At 35.8% G+C, this 23623-nt stretch overlaps 3 protein-coding genes across 7 annotated transcripts in view; 2 read left to right on the forward strand and 1 right to left on the reverse strand.

Annotated features, from left to right (window-relative positions):
* LOC105321141 (uncharacterized) overlaps positions 1 to 10533 on the forward strand; it is a 52668-nt gene extending 42135 nt beyond the window's left edge. Inside the window, exons 19-22 of the mRNA XM_066086994.1 lie at positions 7252 to 7679; positions 8009 to 8153; positions 8944 to 9017; positions 9236 to 10533. Of these exons, the coding sequence (XP_065943066.1) occupies positions 7252 to 7679; positions 8009 to 8153; positions 8944 to 9017; positions 9236 to 9285 (697 nt within the window). The 3' untranslated portion in view covers positions 9286 to 10533. The remainder of the gene's footprint in view (positions 1 to 7251; positions 7680 to 8008; positions 8154 to 8943; positions 9018 to 9235) is intronic.
* A 3991-nt stretch (positions 10534 to 14524) lies between these two features.
* LOC105320818 (nicotinamide riboside kinase 1) lies at positions 14525 to 18893 on the forward strand. 2 transcript variants are annotated; one of them, XM_011418913.4, is made up of 7 exons: positions 14525 to 14706; positions 15610 to 15700; positions 15879 to 15936; positions 16494 to 16638; positions 17267 to 17338; positions 18116 to 18219; positions 18705 to 18893. In XM_011418913.4, exons 1-7 carry the CDS (start codon positions 14669 to 14671, stop codon positions 18788 to 18790), a joined length of 594 nt encoding a protein of 197 aa, XP_011417215.3. In that variant the 5' UTR covers positions 14525 to 14668; the 3' UTR covers positions 18791 to 18893. The 2 variants fall into 2 exon arrangements, with proteins under 2 accessions (XP_011417215.3, XP_011417221.3); XM_011418919.4 differs by lacking the exon at positions 17267 to 17338 and having other exon boundaries at positions 18705 to 18884.
* A 706-nt stretch (positions 18894 to 19599) lies between these two features.
* LOC105320831 (uncharacterized) lies at positions 19600 to 23363 on the reverse strand. 4 transcript variants are annotated; one of them, XM_066089249.1, is made up of 4 exons: positions 23205 to 23363; positions 22452 to 22508; positions 20429 to 20641; positions 19600 to 19868 (listed from the first exon to the last, which is right to left on the reverse strand). In XM_066089249.1, exons 3-4 carry the CDS (start codon positions 20636 to 20638, stop codon positions 19749 to 19751), a joined length of 330 nt encoding a protein of 109 aa, XP_065945321.1. In that variant the 5' UTR covers positions 20639 to 20641; positions 22452 to 22508; positions 23205 to 23363; the 3' UTR covers positions 19600 to 19748. The 4 variants fall into 4 exon arrangements, with proteins under 4 accessions (XP_065945321.1, XP_011417234.1, XP_011417245.1 ...); XM_011418932.4 differs by lacking the exon at positions 22452 to 22508 and having other exon boundaries at positions 23205 to 23361; XM_011418943.4 differs by lacking the exons at positions 22452 to 22508; positions 23205 to 23363 and adding an exon at positions 21974 to 22132.
* Positions 23364 to 23623: the final 260 nt, after the last annotated feature.

The following is a 23623-nucleotide window of genomic DNA, read 5'->3' on the forward strand; positions in this document are numbered from 1 at the left end:
GTACCATTGTTACTCTATATCTATTATATAAACAGCTCCTCCACCCAACAGTCTGTATCCACTTTGTACCATTGATACTCTATATCTATCTATTATATATACAGCTCCTCCACCCAACAGTCTGTATCCAATTTTTACCTGTGTTACTCTATATCTATTATATATACAGCTCCTCCACCCAACAGTCTGTATCCGCTTTGTAACTGTGTTACTCTATATCTATCTTATATACAGCTCCTCCACCCAACAGTCTGTATCCGCTTTGTAACTGTGTTACTCTATATCTATCTTATATACAGCCCCTCCACCCAACAGTCTGTATCCACTTTGTACCTGTGTTACTCTATATCTATCTTATATACAGCTCCTCCAACCCACAGTCTGTATCCACTTTGTACCTGTGTTACTCTTTATCTATTATATATACAGCTCCTCCACCCAACAGTCTGTATCCACATTGTACCTGTGTTACTCTATATCTATTATATATACAGCTCCTACACCCAACAGTCTGTATCCACTTTGTGCCTGTGTTACTCTATATCTATTATATATACAGCTCCTCCACCCAACAGTATGTATCCACTTTGTACCTGTGTTACTCTGTATCTATTATATATACAGCTCCTTCACCCAACAGTCTGTATCCACTTTGTGCCTGTGTTATTCTATATCTATTATATATACAGCTCCTCCACCCAACAGTCTGTATCCACTTTGTACCATTGTTACTCTATATCTATTATATAAACAGCTCCTCCACCCAATAGTCTGTATCCACTTTGTACCTGTGTTACTCTATATCTATTATATATACAGCTCCTCCACCCAACAGTCTGTATCCACTTTGTACCTGTGTTACTTTTTATCTATCTTATATACAGCTCCTCCAACCCACAGTCTGTATCCAATTTTTACCTGTGTTACTCTATATCTATTATATATACAGCTCCTCCACCCAACAGTCTGTATCCGCTTTGTAACTGTGTTTTTCTATATCTATCTTATATACAGCTCCTCCACCCAACAGTCGGTATCCACTTTGTACCTGTGTTACTCTATATCTATTAAATATACAGCTCCTCCACCCAACAGTCTGTATCCACTTTGTACCTGTGTTATTCTTTATCTATTATATATACAGCTCCTCCACTCAACAGTCTGTATCCGCTTTGTACCTGTGCTACTCTATATCTATTATATATACAGCTCCTCCACCCAACAGTCTGTATCCACTTTGTACCTGTGTTACTTTTTATCTATCTTATATACAGCTCCTCCAACCAACAGTCTGTATCCAATTTTTACCTGTGTTACTCTATATCTATTATATATACAGCTCCTCCACCCAACAGTCTGTATCCGCTTTGTAACTGTGTTACTCTATATCTATCTTATATACAGCTCCTCCACCCAGCAGTCTGTATCCACTTTGTACCTGTGTTACTCTTTATCTATTATATATACAGCTCCTCCACCCAACAGTCTGTATCCACATTGTACCTGTGTTACTCTATATCTATTAAATATACAGCTCCTCCACCCAACAGTATGTATCCACTTTGTACCTGTGTTGCTCTATATCTATTATATATACAGCTCCTCCACCCAACAGTCTGTATCCACTTTGTACCATTGTTACTCTATATCTATTATGTATACAGCCCCTCCACCCAACAGTCTGTATCCACATTGTACCTGTGTTACTCTATATCTATTATATATACAGCTCTTCCACCCAACAATCGGTATCCACTTTGTACCTGTGTTACTCTTTATCTATTATATATACAGCTCCTCCACCCAACAGTCTGTATCCACTTTGTACCTGTGTTACTCTATATCTATTATATATACATCTCCTCCACCCAACAGTCTGTATCCACTTTGAACCTCTATCTTATATACAGCTCCTCCACCCAACAGTCTGTATCCACTTTGTACCATTGATACTCTATATCTATCTATTATATATACAGCTCCTCCACCCAACAGTCTGTATCCACTTTGTACCTGTGTTACTCTTTATCTATTTCATATACAGCTCCTCCACCCAACAGTCTGTATCCACTTTGTACCTCTATTTTATAAACAGCTCCTCCACCCAACAGTCTGTAACCACTTTGTACCTGTGTTACTCTTTATCTATTATATATACAGCTCCTCCACCCAACAGTCTGTATCCACTTTGTACCTGTGTTACTCTATATCTATTATATATACAGTTCCTCAACCCAACAGTCTGTATCCACTTTGTACCTCTATCTTATATACAGCTCCTCCACCCAACAGTCTGTATCCACATTGTACCTGTGTTACTCTATATCTATTATATATACAGCTCCTCCACCCAACAGTCTGTATCCACATTGTACCTGTGTTACTCTATATCTATTATATTTACAGCTCCTCCACCCAACAGTCTGTATCCACTTTGTGCCTGTGTTACTCTATATCTATTATATATACAGCTCCTCCACCCAACAGTCTGTATCCACATTGTACCTGTGTTACTCTATATCTATTATATATACAGCTCCTCCACCCAACAGTCTGTATCCACATTGTACCTGTGTTACTCTATATCTATTATATATACAGCTCTTCCACCCAACAATCGGTATCCACTTTGTACCTGTGTTACTCTTTATCTATTATATATACAGCTCCTCCACCCAACAGTCTGTATCCACTTTGTACCTGTGTTACTCTATATCTATTATATATACATCTCCTCCACCCAACAGTCTGTATCCACTTTGAACCTTTATCTTATATACAGCTCCTCCACCCAACAGTCTGTATCCACTTTGTACCATTGATACTCTATGTCTATCTATTATATATACAGCTCCTCCACCCAACAGTCTGTATCCACTTTGTACCTGTGTTACTCTTTATCTATTTCATATACAGCTCCTCCACCCAACAGTCTGTATCCACTTTGTACCTCTATTTTATAAACAGCTCCTCCACCCAACAGTCTGTATCCACTTTGTACCTGTGTTACTCTTTATCTATTATATATACAGCTCCTCCACCCAACAGTCTGTATCCACTTTGTACCTCTATTTTATGAACAGCTCCTCCACCCAACAGTCTGTATCCACTTTGTACCTGTGTTACTCTATATCTATTATATATACATCTCCTCAACCCAACAGTCTGTATCCACTTTGTACCTCTATCTTATATACAGCTCCTCCACCCAACAGTCTGTATCCACTTTGTACCATTGATACTCTATATCTATCTATTATATATACAGCTCCTCCACCCAACAGTCTGTATCCACATTGTACCTGTGTTACTCTATATCTATCTATTATATATACAGCTCCTCCACCCAACAGTCTGTATCCACATTGTACCTGTGTTACTCTATATCTATTATATATACAGCTCCTCCACCCAACAGTCTGTATCCACTTTGTGCCTGTGTTACTCTATATCTATTATATATACAGCTCCTCCACCCAACAGTCTGTATCCACATTGTACCTGTGTTACTCTATATCTATTATATATACAGCTCCTCCACCCAACAGTCTGTATCCACTTTGTACCTGTGTTACTCTATATCTATTATATTTACAGCTCCTCCACCCAACAGTCTGTATCCACTTTGTGCCTGTGTTACTCTATATCTATTATATATACAGCTCCTCCACCCAACAGTCTGTATTCACATTGTACCTGTGTTACTCTATATCTATTATATATACAGCTCCTCCACCCAACAGTCTGTATCCACATTGTACCTGTGTTACTCTATATCTATTATATTTACAGCTCCTCCACCCAACAATCTGTATCCACTTTGTGCCTGTGTTACTCTATATCTATTATATATACAGCTCCTCCACCCAACAGTCTGTATCCACATTGTACCTGTGTTACTCTATATCTATTATATTTACAGCTCCTCCACCCAACAGTCTGTATCCACTTTGTGCCTGTGTTACTCTATATCTATTATATATACAGCTCCTCCACCCAACAGTCTGTATCCACATTGTACCTATGTTACTCTTTATCTATTATATATACAGCTCCTCCACCCAACAGTCTGTATCCACATTGTACCTGTGTTACTCTTTATCTATTATATATACAGCTCTTCCACCCAACAATCGGTATCCACTTTGTACCTGTGTTACTCTTTATCTATTATATATACAGCTCCTCCACCCAACAGTCTGTATCCACTTTGTACCTGTGTTACTCTATATCTATTATATATACATCTCCTCCACCCAACAGTCTGTATCCACTTTGTACCTGTGTTACTCTATATCTATTATATATACAGCTCATCCACCCAACAGTCTGTATCCACTTTGTACCTGTGTTACCACTTTGTACCTGTGTTACTCTATATCTATTATATATACAGCTCATCCACCCAACAGTCTGTATCCACTTTGTACCTGTGTTACTCTATATCTATTATATATACATCTCCTCCACCCAACAGTCTGTATCCACTTTGAACCTCTATCTTATATACAGCTCCTCCACCCAACAGTCTGTATCCACTTTGTACCATTGATACTCTATATCTATCTATTATATATACAGCTCCTCCACCCAACAGTCTGTATCCACTTTGTACCTGTGTTACTCTTTATCTATTTCATATACAGCTCCTCCACCCAACAGTCTGTATCCACTTTGTACCTCTATTTTATAAACAGCTCCTCCACCCAACAGTCTGTATCCACTTTGTACCTGTGTTACTCTTTATCTATTATATATACAGCTCCTCCACCCAACAGTCTGTATCCACTTTGTACCTCTATTTTATAAACAGCTCCTCCACCCAACAGTCTGTATCCACTTTGTACCTGTGTTTCTCTATATCTATTATATATACATCTCCTCAACCCAACAGTCTGTATCCACTTTGTACCTCTATCTTATATACAGCTCCTCCACCCAACAGTCTGTATCCACTTTGTACCATTGATACTCTATATCTATCTATTATATATACAGCTCCTCCACCCAACAGTCTGTATCCACATTGTACCTGTGTTACTCTATATCTATTATATATACAGCTCCTCCACCCAACAGTCTGTATCCACATTGTACCTGTGTTACTCTATATCTATTATATTTACAGCTCCTCCACCCAACAGTCTGTATCCACTTTGTACCTGTGTTTCTCTATATCTATTATATATACATCTCCTCAACCCAACAGTCTGTATCCACTTTGTACCTCTATCTTATATACAGCTCCTCCACCCAACAGTCTGTATCCACTTTGTACCATTGATACTCTATATCTATCTATTATATATACAGCTCCTCCACCCAACAGTCTGTATCCACATTGTACCTGTGTTACTCTATATCTATTATATATACAGCTCCTCCACCCAACAGTCTGTATCCACATTGTACCTGTGTTACTCTATATCTATTATATATACAGCTCCTCCACCCAACAGTCTGTATCCACTTTGTACCATTGATACTCTATATCTATCTATTATATATACAGCTCCTCCACCCAACAGTCTGTATCCACTTTGTACCTGTGTTACTCTTTATCTATTTCATATACAACTCCTCCACCCAACAGTCTGTATCCACTTTGTACCTCTATTTTATAAACAGCTCCTCCACCCAACAGTCTGTAACCACTTTGTACCTGTGTTACTCTTTATCTATTATATATACAGCTCCTCCACCCAACAGTCTGTATCCACTTTGTACCTGTGTTACTCTATATCTATTATATATACATCTCCTCAACCCAACAGTCTGTATCCACTTTGTACCTCTATCTTATATACAGCTCCTCCACCCAACAGTCTGTATCCACTTTGTACCATTGATACTCTATATCTATCTATTATATATACAGCTCCTCCACCCAACAGTCTGTATCCACATTGTACCTGTGTTACTCTATATCTATTATATATACAGCTCCTCCACCCAACAGTCTGTATCAACTTTGTACCATTGTTACTCTTTATCTATTATATATACAGCTCCTCCACCCAACAGTCTGTATCCACTTTGTACCTGTGTTACTCTTTATCTATTATATATACAGCTTCCCCACCCAACAGTCTGTATCCACTTTGTACCTGTGTTACTCTATATCTATTATATATACAGCTCCTCCACCCAACAGTCTGTATCCACTTTGTACCTCTATGTAATATACAGCTCCTCCACCCAACAGTCTGTATCCACTTTGTACCATTGATACTCTATATCTATCTATTATATATACAGCTCCTCCACCCAACAGTCTGTATCCACTTTGTACCATTGTTACTCTTTATCTATTATATATACAGCTCCTCCACCCAACAGTCTGTATCCACTTTGTACCTCTATCTTATAAACAGCTCCTCCACCCAACAGTCTGTATCCACTTTGTACCTGTGTTACTCTATATCTATTATATATACAGCTCCTCCACCCAACAGTCTGTATCCACTTTGTACCATTGATACTCTATATCTATCTATTATATATACAGCTCCTCCACCCAACAGTCTGTATCCTCTTTGTACCTGTGTTACTCTATATCTATTATATATACAGCTCCTCCACCCAACAGTCTGTATCCACTTTGTACCATTGTTACTCTATATCTATTATATATACAGCCCCTCCACCCAACAGTCTGTATCCACTTTGTACCATTGTTACTCTATATCTATTATATATACAGCTCCTCCACCCAACAGTCTGTATCCACTTTGTACCATTGATACTCTATATCTATCTATTATATATACAGCCCCTCCACCCAACAGTCTGTATCCACTTTGTACCATTGTTACTCTATATCTATTATATATACAGCTCCTCCACCCAACAGTCTGTATCCACTTTGTACATATGTACATATATACAGTCAGTCTTGCTTACAAGGAAGTACTGGGGAATCATGAATTTAGTTATGGTATTTATAACCAACACATATAGGATAGAGAAATGCTTCCTTATCTCTTTGATTTCCCTATATGCTAGTTCCTTGGTTGCAAGCAATTTTTGTTCTCATTCTGACAATGATGACTTCTGTAGGTAAAAATATAAAATTATAGAAAACTGCTGCACCAAGAAAAACAGAACTCAAAATTTTCTTTCAAATATATACTTATATATACATGATCAAAAAGTTGTTGTCCATTTGAAAAGCTATTAAATCAAAATTTTCTTTCAAGCATGCTCTTGTGGATTTTATCAGAGTTTCTTCTTTTCTTCTTGGAAATCTAGGCCCAACTCGTCAACCCCCTCTGGGGCCTCAGGGTTTGACCCCCGAGGAGGTCCTCCTAAGAGGGATTCAGGACAACCACCGCAGGAAATTCCGTTCCTGAATCCAAAACATGCAGAGGAGTATGCCAGAATACAGAGAGAGAAGCAACAGCAGGCTGCTGCCAAGACTGGTCCTCAACCCGCCACCGGTCAGCCACCAGGCATGCCCCAAGGTCAGCAACCCGGTGGTTTTGTGGGTCAGCAGTCAGTGGGGTCCCAGGGAGCACAGCGCCCATCACAGACTTCCGAGACTATCTACAAAAGAAATGAAGCTCCATCCCAGAGCACCACTGCAGCAACCAATCAAGCGGGAGCTGGTAGATCAGAGGGATCCTCCATCGCAGGCACCACATCAACCACAAATACCACAAGCAGGAAAAAAACACCAGGTATACCAGGAGTGGGGACAAGTTTTGTCCTCTATTTCACATGTTGTAACAATTTTGTGTTGTTCAAATTCCTCCATTGTTTTGTTTGATATTTTAATGCCTATTGGTTACATGGCTAAAATGCTGTCCTTCTTACATTGTTTTTCCTTCCACTTAGCATCATTTTTTTTTACATCCCATGTAATTAAAATACTTTGGTTAATTAGTTACAATACCTTCAAGTGGCAAGAAAAAAATTCTTTCCAGGCCTGATGGTCTCATGACAGATTTTTGAATGTCACCTTTATTGCCTAAAATAAACATTAACCTATATATGTACATTGATTTAGACGATGAAGTGTGCTACGTTTGGCAGTACTATACGGACCAGGGCGACTGGAGGTCGTACTCCCCTGATATCCAAAAGCGGGTGGAGTCTGAATATCTGAAGCGCAAGTGTAAAGGAAGCATCGTTATTAACTTGGGAAAGGGCTCGTAAGTCCCAAAGCTAAGATTCAATTTTTTACTTTTTCATTCACTAATTCATTTTTCAAGAATAATTTCTCTGACAGCCTTGCAGACCCTTGTATACAGTGGCGGCTAGGTATATCTTAAAGCTTTAATGTCCCAACAAATTTTTAATGTGGCTCAAATACATTTTACTGCGGCACTTGTTAACAGTATAAATTATCACTGAGTATAACTACATGGACTACTGTAAATTCCTTATTTTACGCGAGTACTTAATTCTGCGATTCCACTGTTTTGTATCAGATCACGAGAATATAAAATCGCGATAACCAATTTTTAGTTATAATTTTCTATAGTTCAAAACTGTCTGAAAAAATAAAAAATTTAAAATCTGCGATGGTTGCTTCTCGTGATTTTACGCAGAAATTAATTTGTTGCGTTTAATTAGGAATCTACAGTATTGGGATTTTGGGTCACAGATCTGTCCTATGGTCCATAATAACTATAAAGCTGTTGATTAAAGAGGACACAATGGTTGTGGCCATTTTTAGACTGTATTAACCTCCTATAGAAGAGTAGCTCTAAAAAAGCTATAATATGAATTTTTTTTTCTAAAGAATATAGTTTATAGCTTTCATAAACATATCTAAAACATTATTAGGTAGATTTAATGGGTGACTGTTGACCACACACTGTCCTTATACACAACCTTTCTGAGTTAGTGTACAATTACATACACTGAATGAATTCTTTTAATCAGGGAATCATAACAATAAACGAATAATCATTTTATTACTTGATTTGTCACAACTAGGGAAAGAATAATCTTCAAAAGCATGGAGCAAAGAAATGTGGAAAAACAAGTCGTAAGGCCAGTCCGAAGAGTGGGTGAGTGGGACTAATTCTTTAAAATCAATCAAGATTAAATACCTGTTTCTACAGTTGACAGCTTACAGATTATTTTGTGGATAAATTTATTTCTAAATTTTAGCTTTCTTGATATCAAGATTTCTTTTCAGGTTTTTTTTATCTTAAAAAATATATACGATAATAATTATATTTTTATTAAAAGATATTGAAGTACAATATGATTTCTATATATACAGAAGCTGATGCTGAAAAGTTGAGAGAGCTTCAGGAGATGTGGTCTGCATAGTTAGGGAGGAAGTGATGTCATAAAGTTATTTACTATCATCCAATATACAACATTATGCTGTGAAAATAACATTTGTTACATTGTACAGCAAAACTCAGTTATAGTGAAGTGCCATAAAGATTGTTGATTAAAAAATTATTACGTTATCTGTAATGTGTCTATATTACATTTTTAAGATGAGGGAAATGAAACTGACTTTGCTGTAGTGGTGAATTTGTTTATAGCAGGATTACAATTTGTCGTTAATTACTATGTAGTTAAATTCTCAGTAGGAGTGGAATTATAAAATCTTTGACCAACTGTGTTATTCATAGAATAATGGTTATAGTTATTCTCTTCTGTCTATCTGTTATATTGTCTTCTGTCTATCTGGTATATTCTCTTCTGTCTATCTGTTATATTGTCTTCTGTCTATCTGGTATATTCTCTTCTGTCTATCTGTTATATTGTCTTCTGTCTATCTGTTATATTGTCTTCTGTCTATCTGGTATATTCTCTTCTGTCTATCTGGTATATTCTCTTCTGTCTATCTGTTTGTCCTATTGTCTTTTTAGCTTTTCTGTGGCTTTAATTTATGGTGTTATATTATTACGATATTTTCATGTTTGTATTTTATATCTACTAAATTTATTTGAGTCTATACAGACCCTTTTATTCAGCGTTGTTTCATCTAATAATAGAAACCATTTTTAAGTGATCACATACGGTCGGCGTTTTATATGCTGTATGATTTGTATTCTCTGTTGAAATTTTTATCAATTAAGCAAATATTTTTAACTACATCACAAGGATTTTTTTATAAATAATAACAATTCACTAAATGTAGTTTGCAAAATGATGAATTCCAAAACCAGATTGGTTGATGCAAATGTAAATTACAAACCAAAAGGTTTTTGTTTATCTTTACAAGAACTGTATAGAATTTACTACAATATTTCCCTTTTCAACTTTTATTTTGTTTAAGATATCAGTGATTAGCCACTTTATTTGGTTTTGTTTTTTTAACATACGTGTAAATATATGTGAGATGGTTTGATATTTGTTGTTTGTTATTTTGGTTGGTTAAAATTTCTTATCTTTCAATATCATGTAATTATAGCAATTTTTTATTCTTTGCCATTTTTGCACATGTGACCAAGTTCTCCTGTATCAAAATAAAAATCTACTTCAATATCATATTCTTATTTCAACATGTTAATGTACAAATCATAGATTTGGGATTTCCTTAAATAAATATATTTTTCTCGTCTTAGTGTTGGATTATGAATGACTCAAGACTCTGGGTGAGTCGGACGTGGCCGAAGCTGGCCGCCGTATTCCGGACTGCTGGCTGACAATTGTACACAACTCTATGTACTGGCCAAAATTTCTAACGCCCCACTTTTATTTTTTTTATTACATACAAAACTTTAACATCATTTTTTTTAAGTCGTAACCACTATCGACTGCTGTTAAAAATGCTCAACTGTTCATGTAAAAAAAATTGTAATCGAGTAGGTAATTATTCGACCATGACCGTTTTTTGTTGAAAAGCGTGGAACGCATGTTCGATGTGTTTCTCGGGTGTGTTATTCAAAATGACTTAATTCGATTGATTTCCCATCTTTAACTGATTGTAAAAAACATAGAAACAATTACGAAAAATGCTGCGCATGTTTACCCAAGAATCTTTAAGATCAGTTGGTGTGGCCAAAGCAGAACGCGGATCACAATTGGTTTGTTTCCTTTCAAAACAATTGCTTTATTTACTTTTAACCTTTAAAAAAAACAATAAAACAGCTTCCCCTAATAAATGATTTTCATCACAGATCGTTACATTTTTTACAGACACCACTAAATCATTCTAAGTTTTGACCAGTAGTTCAGTGCAACCGGAAGTGTTGAAGAATCGCCATGAAGGCCAAAACGTCATGTAACGACACGTCAACATGACCGCTACATTAGGGTAACTCACATTTCTGATACTCATAGACACCGTAGAGCACGCGCAACTGCACAGCACATTTTAGACCACATCAATGGCTTTTATGGGCGGGACGATATAAATCCAAGAGTGGAAAGTTCCTGAATTAGCATCCGAATTTTGCCGAACTAGACCACATAAACATGAAATAACCTTCCGCAATGGTTTTTTATTTTATCGTGGGATCTCAATGAGATGCTGTTATTAGCGCGACCGTGGAACGTATGAGGTATTAATGTTGTGATGTTTATTTCTTGGGTACCTGTAGCTTCTTCATTTTTTCATCAAGCCCTTAAATAAATTCTGATTGAGTTTTCAACAAAATGCTTTGTTATTATTTATTCTTCCTATTTGATCATTGTCATGGTCAAAATTTTGGGAATTACAAATAGTATATTATTTAAACACTTGTCTGGGCCGTTAGAAAGACTAGTATATATTGGATTCTGAACAAAGAGTAAAAATTGACAGGTGATGACATAAGTATGCTGAGTGAATATTGACAGTTATAAAATAATTAAATAAACGCAATGAGTCTTTGATGTCATAGACAATAAAAACAGATAATTGCACATTATTGTTTTAAGGGATTAATTAGCAGTTCATGAGACATAACAATCTGTCTCTTTGAAATCACAAGATATACAGTCCGAAAAGTTTCAATCACTGATTGAATAAGTAATTTTGTACGAAATAAACCATGAAAAAATATTACAAGACAGATGTAGAATTTAAGAAGTCAAGTCCCCAAAAAAGTTACTGATGAATAGTGAACTTTGCACGGTGATAATATCTTCGAAAAAGCTATTGCGAAACTAAAAATCCACATCAAATTGCTTTTACAAATGTTAATATCAAAATTCTTCCCTACCAAAAGTTTTTTCCCTCCAATTCATGAAATTCCTAATCCGTGGGGGGGGGGGGGGAGGGGGGTTGTGGTAACTTCAATTTGACTCCTCATTTCCTTATTTTCATATCAATTTTTTACTTACTTCTAAAAAAGTGGGGGGGGGGGGGCAACTCCATTATAATTCATTTTTTTATATGTAAATTTTAAAAAATTTGTTGCTGCGAGAAAAAGTGGGCCCCCCCCCCCTGATGCTACGTGCCTGTTTTCTGTACAATCTACTTCAATATCTGCTCCCTGCTTGTCCTGTTTTTCTACTTTGTCCTCCATATTTTGTAAAAAAGAACCTTATGTATTTTTCTGTTTGGTATTTGTTTCTATACAGGGTTTGATTTGATTTTGATGAATGGTATCATTGTAGATAGAGTGGGGCACAAAGGTTTTCTATGCAAATTAAAATACTATGGAATCTCTAATAAATTACTATATGTTAGGTTGAAAACTACTTGTCTGATAGAACACAGAAAGTAATCCTTGGTGTTTTTTCATCAACATTGCGAAGTACCAACTCTGGCGTCCCACAAGGATCTGTCTTAGGTCCCTTTTTATTCCTTTTGTACATTAATGACATATCAACACACTTAGACAACTCAGTTAGATTATTTGCTGATGACACATCTTTGTATATTATAGTAGATAATGATATTTTGACATATTTATCGTAACAACCGTGGTGATTGTTGTGCATATCCAACAGTCACAGTGCGTGCTGACGGGAAGCGTACGTCCTTCCAAAATCATAAGATGCACTTGCGTGTCTCGCAAGATTTTCAATAAAACCCACCCATAGACAACCCATAGAAGCACATACGACCAATCGTGACTGAGCTGGAACGCCTTACTAACAGATAAATTATAAAGTGTTGTCATGTTCAAATATATTTGAAATCTATGTAACAAAACAGTAACTGACAGCATCGACTGGCCATGCACCCCCACCCCGAAGTATACCCCCGGGCCTTTACTTTCTTTTGTTCATTAAACACCCTTATGTGGCATTTACATAAAATCGTACACGTCTATAAAATACAACTTTATAGAGGGGTATGACTTTAAAGAATGTTCCTTTTAGGTTATTTTTGTCAAAATTATACCCGGACGTCGGGGGGGGGGGGGGGGGTAACATCTGTGACCAACATCAGAGCATCGGTAAATAGCTAACCATGTACTAATTTTTGATTTTAAAAGCCCTAATATCATAAATCAGAAAAACATGTCAAAAAGATATATTCAATTCATTTATTGACAATTACCATGTTGGCATACAGTCATGAATATGAGTTACATAAAACAAAAACATTAAACATAGCATGCTAAAGTTAAAACATTAACTTATAAATCTACACTACAAATCTACAATGGACAAAACATTGGGTGAACAAAACTAGGTTTGTGCGAAGACTATTATTGGTATTCATAGAATTGTATAAGTGTTCATTGTTGACTTTCCTTTCTAGCATTGAAACAGTTTTTTAGAAAACAACATATCCTTCTAGCAGCTGTAATGTTTTTAGGATTGACAAGTTCCTTAATGGGATTGACATTTGTATATGTGTTCACATTAAAAATATCATTATAATTCAAACTACATTGGTCATATCTTGAACAATACAATACAAACTGTTTCTCATCTTCAATAAATAATTTGAAAAATTACACAGACGTTTTTCTCTTGTAATAGGAGGTTTAGAATATCTACCAGCTTCAATAAATAATGAATGAGCACTGATTCTTAGTTTTGTTAGAACAGATCTGTCACATTTTTTAAAGGTAGTTTTAAGTATTGTTGTAGTTCATATTCATTTTGGTTTACAATTTTGCTATAAAAAGACAATTTTCCAGAGTCAGCTTTACATATATTGTTTAGTTGTTCATGTTTTTTGTTTTGATATTGTTCTTTTAACTTGTTCTTTGAAATTTTGTGACAGATATTCAAAGAATTGATATTTAATTTTTGTAGCAATGAAGACAGTTTTCTTTGCCAAGATACTCTAGAAGACAATTTTTTGTCTTCTTTGAATGCAGATGTTACTAAGTAATTATTATAGTCATTTTTCTGTTCCATATCTTCCAGTCTCTTATAAAATTTGAACATATTCTTAATACATAGATAATACAGAGGAAATTGTCCTAATTCACATAAAACAGATATAAATTCGCAATTCTAATTTTTTCCGGATTTTTATCATTTACTCGTAACAGGTTCCACGCGGAAGTAGAATTTGGACATGGCTGACGCAAACATCAACAATCGGGAACCAAATTTAGAAAACGTGCAAAATCAATTGCATGAGACAACTCTAAGCAACGCAGAAACAGAGCCTCCGCCGGTAGAGGAGGAGGTGGTTGAGAGGGAGATAACACAGACGGACCATTTAAACAAGCGACTTTTGTCCGCTTTTCTTGACCGGATAAACGTCGGTAACTCGCAACCCGAACTTCCTCAGGTGGAACCGGTGGAAGACGAAGACTGGGAAGTAAAGAGCGAGGATCGGGAGGAAGAGAAGTGAGACATGACCGGAAAACCACCAATCATTATAGGAATATCTGGGTAGGTCGAACAGGCTCGGTAAAGTTTCTTTCTATGTAAAAGATAAAGGGTTTAACTGTTCATGTCCACGTGAAAGAGAATTTCATAATGTTGAATTATAATTACTGTATGGATTATAGAAGGCAGTGTTATAAAACTACCTTTAAATCATAGTGCTTAGACTGTTATATATGTTTTATGTATGTGAACTACATGGTTTTAATGGCCATTATATCAATGTTAAAATTTAATACAATTGACACATGTTCTGGGGGATTTGGTTTTCAAAAACAAGAAATAGAAAAAAAGATATAGCGTTGCATTTTGAAGTTATAAAGTAAACATCTGAATTGTAACTTCACATATTTCCATTTGTTTCTTCATAACAGATGTAAAGAGGCCTTTTTAAGAGGGTGTTTTCAGTACACATAGATTATGCATAATAATTAAAAAAGTTATGAAATGATATTAAGAAGTTGTCTAACTTTGATATTTTTCTTTATTTGTCTTAGTTAAGAGGCTCTGGTTATGTCAGTCAGATTATATCAGTGTTTATTTATTCCGAAATGTATCTCAATCCATTCCATCTGATTATAAAATATTTTAAAACATGTCAGAACCTGTTTTAACACATGCTTATCAAAACAAGCTAATTTTGATATTTTCAGGTCCTGTATTTTTAGACCTTTATCAAATACTTCTTGGCTTTGTTTCTCCTAATCTGACCCTATAAATTTTTAAGTCTGGAAAGTAGATAGGTAATAATCAATGACATTTAGAATATGAAAATGAGTTGGCAACTTTCATCAGAGAAAACTCAAGACAGATTCCCTTGAAAGTTCATCAAAGAAGAAATAACAGAATATGATATCTGTTACAGTAATTGTAGTGTGTTAACATTACCTGTATTTTGGCTCTTTGCAGGATCACAAACAGTGGCAAGACCTCACTGACCAACAAACTGAGAGCCCACCTCCCTGGGTGCCGCACAATCTGTCAGGACTCTTACTTCTTGGTTCGTAAAAACTTTCTCTGGTAGTCGTCAGCTGCTTATTCTAAATTATCACAAATACAAACACACATCAGCATGACCTTATAGCAGACTGTTTAATGTCATTGTACTGTATTGTCTACTCATCATTGCATGCTCGGAGGCTTATATCATCATTACATTTCCTCTCCGTGCTTCACAGGAACCCCCTGACCCGCGCCTGACCCCGATTCCAGAGCTTGACCATTATAACTTTGATGGTTTGTACTCATAGATTTTGTAGAATCTTCTATTTGTAATTGTTCCATTACTAAACTCATACTAGAAAAAAGGAGCACCACACACATCTGTTGATTTTATACATGTATAATTTGATACTATGTTAAAAAGGCAGATTTCATTATTAGTACAATACAGAGTACCATAGTTATCAAGATTTAAAAATTAGGTTCATTTTTAATACACTACAATACATATGATTAGTTTGTTTCAAAAGCTCCCATTCTTTTACATGTTCTCATTTATAAGAAAAGAAATTTTTAAAATAATTATTCATGGCATAAAATTAGAATGATTGTTGTATGGAAGATTTCCAGTCTGATTAAAATGAAACCTTTACAAGCTCACACGAAAATCAAAATGAAAGAAGCTTGTGAAGTTTTCATTTTAACCTGACTGGAAGATTTTCTATGTAGGTATATGTAAATGCTAAAATAAAATCTATTAATTCGCAGTAGTTTAATGATGATTGGATGCAAAAAATTAAACATTATTCTTTGAAGACTTTTTTTCAAGCTCTTCTTTCCTTTTCTCTCAGAATTAAATGCCTTGGACATGGATGCAATGATAGCAGATGTACAGACTTGGAAAGATGCTCAAACCTCCGACCTTTTAGGACCCACCCCCAGCGATCTCTATAATAATGTACTCATTCTGGACGGGTTCCGAATGTATGCTCTCAGGTAAAAGATACCGATATATCCTGTAATGTAAGCTCTCAGGTAAACGATACCGATATATCCTGTAATGTAAGCTCTCAGGTAAACGATACTGATATATGCTGTGAAATTGTAAATGTAGCTTTTGGTATTTATGAATACAGGTATATATCGGTACTCCATGAGGGAAACCTGTTAATATTGTAAAAGTAGAAAAAATTTGTTAAAGTAATTAAGTAAAGGATAGATGTAGGTACCGGTAATGTTAATTTATGCTGAGGTAGGGGATACTGTAGATTCCTTCTTTTATGTGAGTACTTTATTCCCGTTCCAACTGTTTTGCATCAAATAGTGAGAATGAAAAATTGTGAGTGGTGAATTTTAGTTAAAGATCCATATAGTTTACATCTGTTTGAAAAATAAAAGCAAGATTTTTAAAATCCTCGAGGGCTGCTTCTTGCAAGTTCATGCATGTATTAATTCCTCATTTTAATTAGGAATCTACAGTACATGTTTATACTGAAATTGAACTCTATATTGGTGTACCATAGCGGAGTTTGTGTGTCATTAAGACAGACTTGCCAACTTTTGAAGGGGGTACCCTTACACAAATACATCAGATCTGATATAGAACCTGGTTTTGCCTTTTCAGGGATTTGGAACAGATGATAAACAAGAAATATTTTATAAGAGTTTCCTTTGATGCTTGTAAAGTTAGACGAAGGTAAATATAAAGATTTATAACTTGTTCCATCAGTCTAACCTCATACAACTAAAACATCAAAGTACTGAAGTACTGACGGGAGTTGATTTTATCGATTATTATTTATTTTAAAATCAATTTATCTTGCATGGCAATTAGTTTCTAGTTTGTATTTGAATTACGCACTTTTTTATAATATGAATTTTTAGACTTTTCGGACAAGAATTTCGAGAAACCCCATATGAATAGTGTTGTGTAATATTTAAAGATAGATTTCAACTACTATATAGTATGTATTAGTTATCGAAACAATTCTAAAAATTGTATGGATCCAAGCACTATTGATATCGAACTCTAGTCTCGTTTAACTAGACGCTCGGCTGTCTCCGTTAATATCCGACAAGCAAAAGAGCCTCCTCTCTGTTTGTTGCAGATTTACGGAGACAGCGAGCGTCTGGTTAAACGAGACTTATTTATTATATTAACTCTGGCGTAGGAATACATGAGACTACAAAAATATCTAAATTGTTCGTAGTATATAAATTTGACTATTTTCAAAGTGTTATAAATAAGTTTCCTTGAAAAACAATGCTTCAGCATACATAACATCGATTTTTTTTCTATTATTTTCTAGAACTTAGTCTTGTCAGCGGTGATGATTTGTGCTTAGGTCCAAACACTGTTTCACTTTCGGTTTGCCAGAGTAACTGCATAGGAGAGTTGATTAAAATCAACTCCCAAAAAATGATTAGAAATTGATCCAAATATCGGAATTTATAGAAATTATTTTATTTATAGAACAAGGCATTACACCCCTCCAGACAAACCAGGGTATTTTGAGAAGATTGTATGGCCCGAGTCGATAAACCACCAGAGAGAAATACAGGATCAAGATGATATAGGTAAAATCTTGCATTTGTATTAAAAAGACCTCCATTTCAAATAAACATTAAAGATAGATTTTAAAAAATTCTATTACACAAAGTAAGTTTAAACTTCTCTCTTCTTTAGTAAAAGTTTCAACTGTAGTTAATGAAGGTGAAGTGTTTCCAAGGATGTACTTAAATAAGAAGTAAAATGTTTAGGGATGAGATATAGATATGTGTAGGTATTAGGTTAATGAACTTCCCAAAAAAATCTTAATCTAAATGTTTAAAGGAAAAAATCTTGGTGTTTATATACAAAATTTATTGTTTTGGGAGGGGGGGGGTTAAAATTAATTTTAATACATGTACTTTCTTTTATAGATTTTTGTTTTGAGTCTTTTAGTCTTTAATTTTTAGTCTTGTTATATGAATATTTAGAATATTTATGTTTCTTTAAATGATATTTCTTGGTTAGTTTTAAGCAATTTATAAAATGTCAGCTGTTTATTTTTCTTTTACAGAATATTTGGACGGGACGGCCAATCAGGAGGAGTTATGTCAGAGAGTCCTGTGTGATATCCAAAGACTATGCAGGCTGTCCTCATAGTTCGGTCCAGTGTGTGTTTTATCATGTCCCTTTTACAACGTTTACATCCGGTTTTGACATAGTAACTGTTATACTAGATTAATGTTACAATAAAATATTGGATTCTTTGAAATTTTTCTTATTTTTTTACTCGGAATAAGAAGCTACAAAATTCTACTTACTATGAGGCCAGTAACGTATACATTAGCTGCAGGACTGTAGCTCCCGGTCTGAAAAAATTCGGATGGACGACCTGGGTCCAGGTCGTCCATCCGAATTTTTTCAGACCGGGAGCTACAGTCCTGCAGCTAATACATATGCTACATGTAATTATATACCTGGTAAGGCCTAACACACTTGATATTCAGGGGTGGACTGGGTATGACCTTTTAACTTTAAAATTGAATTACAATGTTGAATCATATCATCGAAATTAATTGAACAGTAAAATTAATATAGACGCAGGATAAAATTTTAGTTGATTTCCTGAATCAGATGTCCAGATCCATGTGTCATATTTATGTAATGAATGATTCAACAATTAATTTACATGATTCAAATGGCCAATAGTTGACATATAAATAACATTGTGCAGAAAGCCAGTTCCTAAAATTACAGTGATGATGACAAATTCTTCTAAATTACACAATTCATTTATCAGATGACACTCGAGTCCACATATAAGTACTATGTGCTGTTCTCGTCCAAAGTAATGGAACAATTTGTATCCTTCTTACATTATTACAAGTGTAGGTGTTTGCCAGTAACGCTCTATCTATTTGCAAGTTTTACCACTTTTGTTTTTTCTTTCAATAAAAAAAAATTGTATATATAAATATAAACAATTTATTGAAAATTAAACAACTTTAAATGCAGTCTGTATAACATAAAAAAATAAATACAAGGCAGAGTTGACAAGTCTCCTCCCTACACACACTTCCGGTCACGTGGTGCTTGTGACACTTCCGATCACGTGGTGCTAGTTGTAGCCCTTCCAGGCGTAGGAGCTGACCACACCCATATTGTTGTACATGGACTTGGTGACCCGCCGGTCACTGTCAGGAATCTTCTCCACCGGCGCCTTGGTCAGACGCTGTAGCTGGAAGGCAAAACATTGAAGGGTTCTTGAGTCAAAGTTCTTGGCTATCTTATTACAGCCCCTCTCAACGGTCTTAACAATACAAACGTAGGTGTGGTCTGAGGGTAGAGGTTTTAGGAGTAGTTTACGGTTTTGGTTCGCCGCTATGCAATGTTAACTACTCCTAAAACGTGCATGTTACTCAATACTTACTGGAACCAAAGCTAATATTTTCTGCGAAAAATACCATTTACAAGCGTTGAGACCGAATGACAATTGTTCCATTAAACTCTTTCTGCGATACCAAATTGTCAAATTGGGTTTCTTCAGATGATATACACATATATTAATCAATAATACAACTTTTACCTGTTTGATTTCGTAAGCCATAGTTATAACGATTTTAAAACTTTAATCGTGACACCGACGTTTGTACATACACCCTTTCCCGACGTAAATGTCTGTATAAATAGTATTTAGATCTACAGGTGCTGAACCGTTCTCTATTAAAAATAGAAAACAAAGAAAGCCATGTTTGACAGAGGATTTTCCTGTTTTAACACCAGCTAATGGACAGTTACCATTTCTGCGATTTCCTCATCGGACATCTTTTTGCCGGGCCTCTCGTACACCCTCTCCTTGGTGGCCGGGATCTTGTACAGGCGGTCCACGGTCTGGTCAATCTCGTAGTCAGTCATCTTCTGGTGACCCAGTCCGTACTCAGGCTTCAGGATCGTCCCCCAGGGCTGGTTCAGCTGTTTAGGATGGACAGACGAACGAATACTGGACATTTACTGAAAAGGAACACACTGCTAGATTCTAGAAACCAATCCTCGCCCATTGTAAAAGGAAGACATATACATATACAGTGTATAATGAACAGACGAACGAATACTGGACATTTACTGCACAGGAACTCAATGTTATAATGGACAGAGAAACGTATAATGGGCATTTACTGCAAAGGAGCATAATATTATAGTGGACAGAGAAACGGATAATGGGCATTTACTGCAAAGGAACACACTGCTATAGACAGGCAAATAGATTCTAGAAAGTAATCATCGACCACTGCAAAAGGAAGACATGTGCATGTATAATGGACAGACAAACAAATACTTGACATTTACTGCAAAGAAACACAATATTATAATAGACAGAGAGACGTATAATGGGCATTTACTGCAAAGGAATACTTTATTATAATAGACAGAGGAACTGATAATGGATATTTACTGCAAAGGAACATAGTATTAAAATAGCCAAATGAAAAAAAAAATTATGGGCATTAACTGCAAAGGAGCATAATGTTATAGTGGACAGAGAAACAATTAATGGGTAATTACTGCAAAGGAACACTAAATTATGATGGACAGACGAACGGATAGTGGGCATTTACTGCAAAGGAACACTTTATTATAATGGACAAAGTTACGGATAGTGGGCATTTACTGCAAAGAAACACAATATTATAATGGAGAGAGAAACGGATAATGGGCATTTACTGCAAAGGAACACTTTATTATGATGGACAGACGAACGGATAGTGGGCATTTGCTGCAAAGGAACACTTTATTATGATGGACAAAGGAACGGATAATGGACATTTACTGCAAAGGAACGTAATATTATAGTGGACAGAGAAACGGATAGTGGGCATTTACTGCAAAGGAACACTATGTTATGATGGACAGACGAACGGATAGTGGGCATTTACTGCAAAGGAACACAATACTGTTATTCTTTCAGTGGAAAAGTTCCTATCCTGGATAGTAATTCAAATCTAGACGACATGGCCGAAAGATTGGCCAGCAGCGAGACTGACCGTCAATAACTAAGTTCTGTACATGCCTAACCATGACTACCAGATATCAAGCACGTACATTCAGTGACATAAGTGGACATACATAGATGGGCGACATTGTTGTTCTCTTCTCGCACCTGTCCTAACAGATGAACAACTGGTCAATCAGGCAATCCATGAACCTTTCTCAAATATCAGGAAGTTTTAGATTAAAAATATTTACTTACGTCAATAAATTAAACGTCATCCTTACCTATTGAATACCTGATACAGGTGAATCTGTGAATTACAAGTTATATACTCCTCTATGCAAAAAATATACCTTTATATTTACGTTCTCTCTCCAACAGTGGTAATCTGCCCCGAACCTTAAACACAATATTTTGAATGGAGTATTTAAAAAGCTTTGTAGGAGACGGGAAAGGAAAACACATTAAAGCTGATCCCGGCTTCACCGTGGACGCGGTCCAATCACGTGACCGCGCGATAAAGAGGATTAAACTAATAAGTGCACGTGAGGCGGTTAATTGCAATTTTGTTAGGGTGTTCATTAAAGTACTTAAAACAACAAGCTGAAAAGATTTTTTTACAGGTGCCTTGGCCATATCTCGAGAACTCTGAGGGCTCGTATTTCTGTAACTTTTGCTATTGATTTCTGGACCCAGGAGAGACCAAACATGGGTTTGAACAGAGATTGTGAGTCATTTACAGCAATTGGTTGTTATTAGCCACCGCTTCTTTGCAGTCCCCGCTACATTTAACAAGAATAAAAGCGCAGCCTTTTTTCCACGTTGACTTACTAGTGACGATGTTCAGGGAACTGGCGCGGAACTGTATAAAAAGATCTGGCGGATTTTCTAAAAGTAAGAGTGTAATGTGTAATCTTACGGCTGAGACTTTTCTATCATAGATCAATCAACACTTTAACAAAACCCGGGAGGTTGGCAACCATCTTACACCCCCCATCTGGCCGTTTCAGATTTGACAAATAAGCGACAATTGATTATTTGTGTTGAATACAATCTAATCGTAGTTCATTGTAAATCTGGGTGCCCCGCGCTCTGTCAATGCTCACTGATAAGTTTAAATACCTAATACACACCCCCTCTGGGCTATAGTTACCAGCTCGTCCTCAGATCAGCTGTATTCTTCAGTTACCAAGTGTTACTTGATCAATTCATGGCGAAGTTTTATATCAAACAATACATCAATACACCCCTTGTAAATCACAGCTATCTCTCTCTCTCTCTTTCTTCTTACTTTAAACTTTTAAAACGAAAACCAGCAAACTTTATCAAAAGGGTTCAAAAAGTTTGATTGTATGAGCAGTTCAAAAGATAGTCCGGTATAAGAAGGGAGATTTTTCAAATTAATGTTGAAATTTGATAGAACTATTATTTTTCGAAGATGCCTAATTTTCCCTTTCATCTATCTTGGCGACTGATTTAAGTAGTTAATTACCATCTACTTCAAGTGCTTGTAACTTATAAACTATGAGAGAGAGAGAGAGAGAGAGAGAGAGAGAGAGAGAGAGAGAGAGAGAGAGGACCCACCTGTAAGCTGCAGACAGATAGGGCCATTCTTGTTAATCACAAGTTCATTCAGGTAATCACTAAGTCTACACTGTTGTCTGCGATAGGGGAGGTGTGAGGAATTACTAGTATTTAAACGTCCTCCGGCTACCCAATGCTATACGGTTCTGCCCAAAATTACTACTCCACCACAAGGTGTCTGCTTACAGGGTGTCACATAAGTAAACAAAAGAAAAAATCTCTCTAACTTTAAATGTAGAAAAATTCCATCAATTTGTTAAGAGAGTATGTAAAGGTCAGTTTACAAAAAAATGTACTCTATTTAAATTTCAAATTATTTTTTAGCTAAGACTTGGATTTCTAGTTACACCGATAGCTAAAAAAAGTAATCCATATCTGAGTTGCTTTGTATAAAACGTCTTTACAATTTATGAGATGAT

This window comes from Magallana gigas, chromosome 6, assembly GCF_963853765.1.
Source record: "Magallana gigas chromosome 6, xbMagGiga1.1, whole genome shotgun sequence".
NCBI lineage: Eukaryota > Metazoa > Mollusca > Bivalvia > Ostreida > Ostreidae > Magallana > Magallana gigas.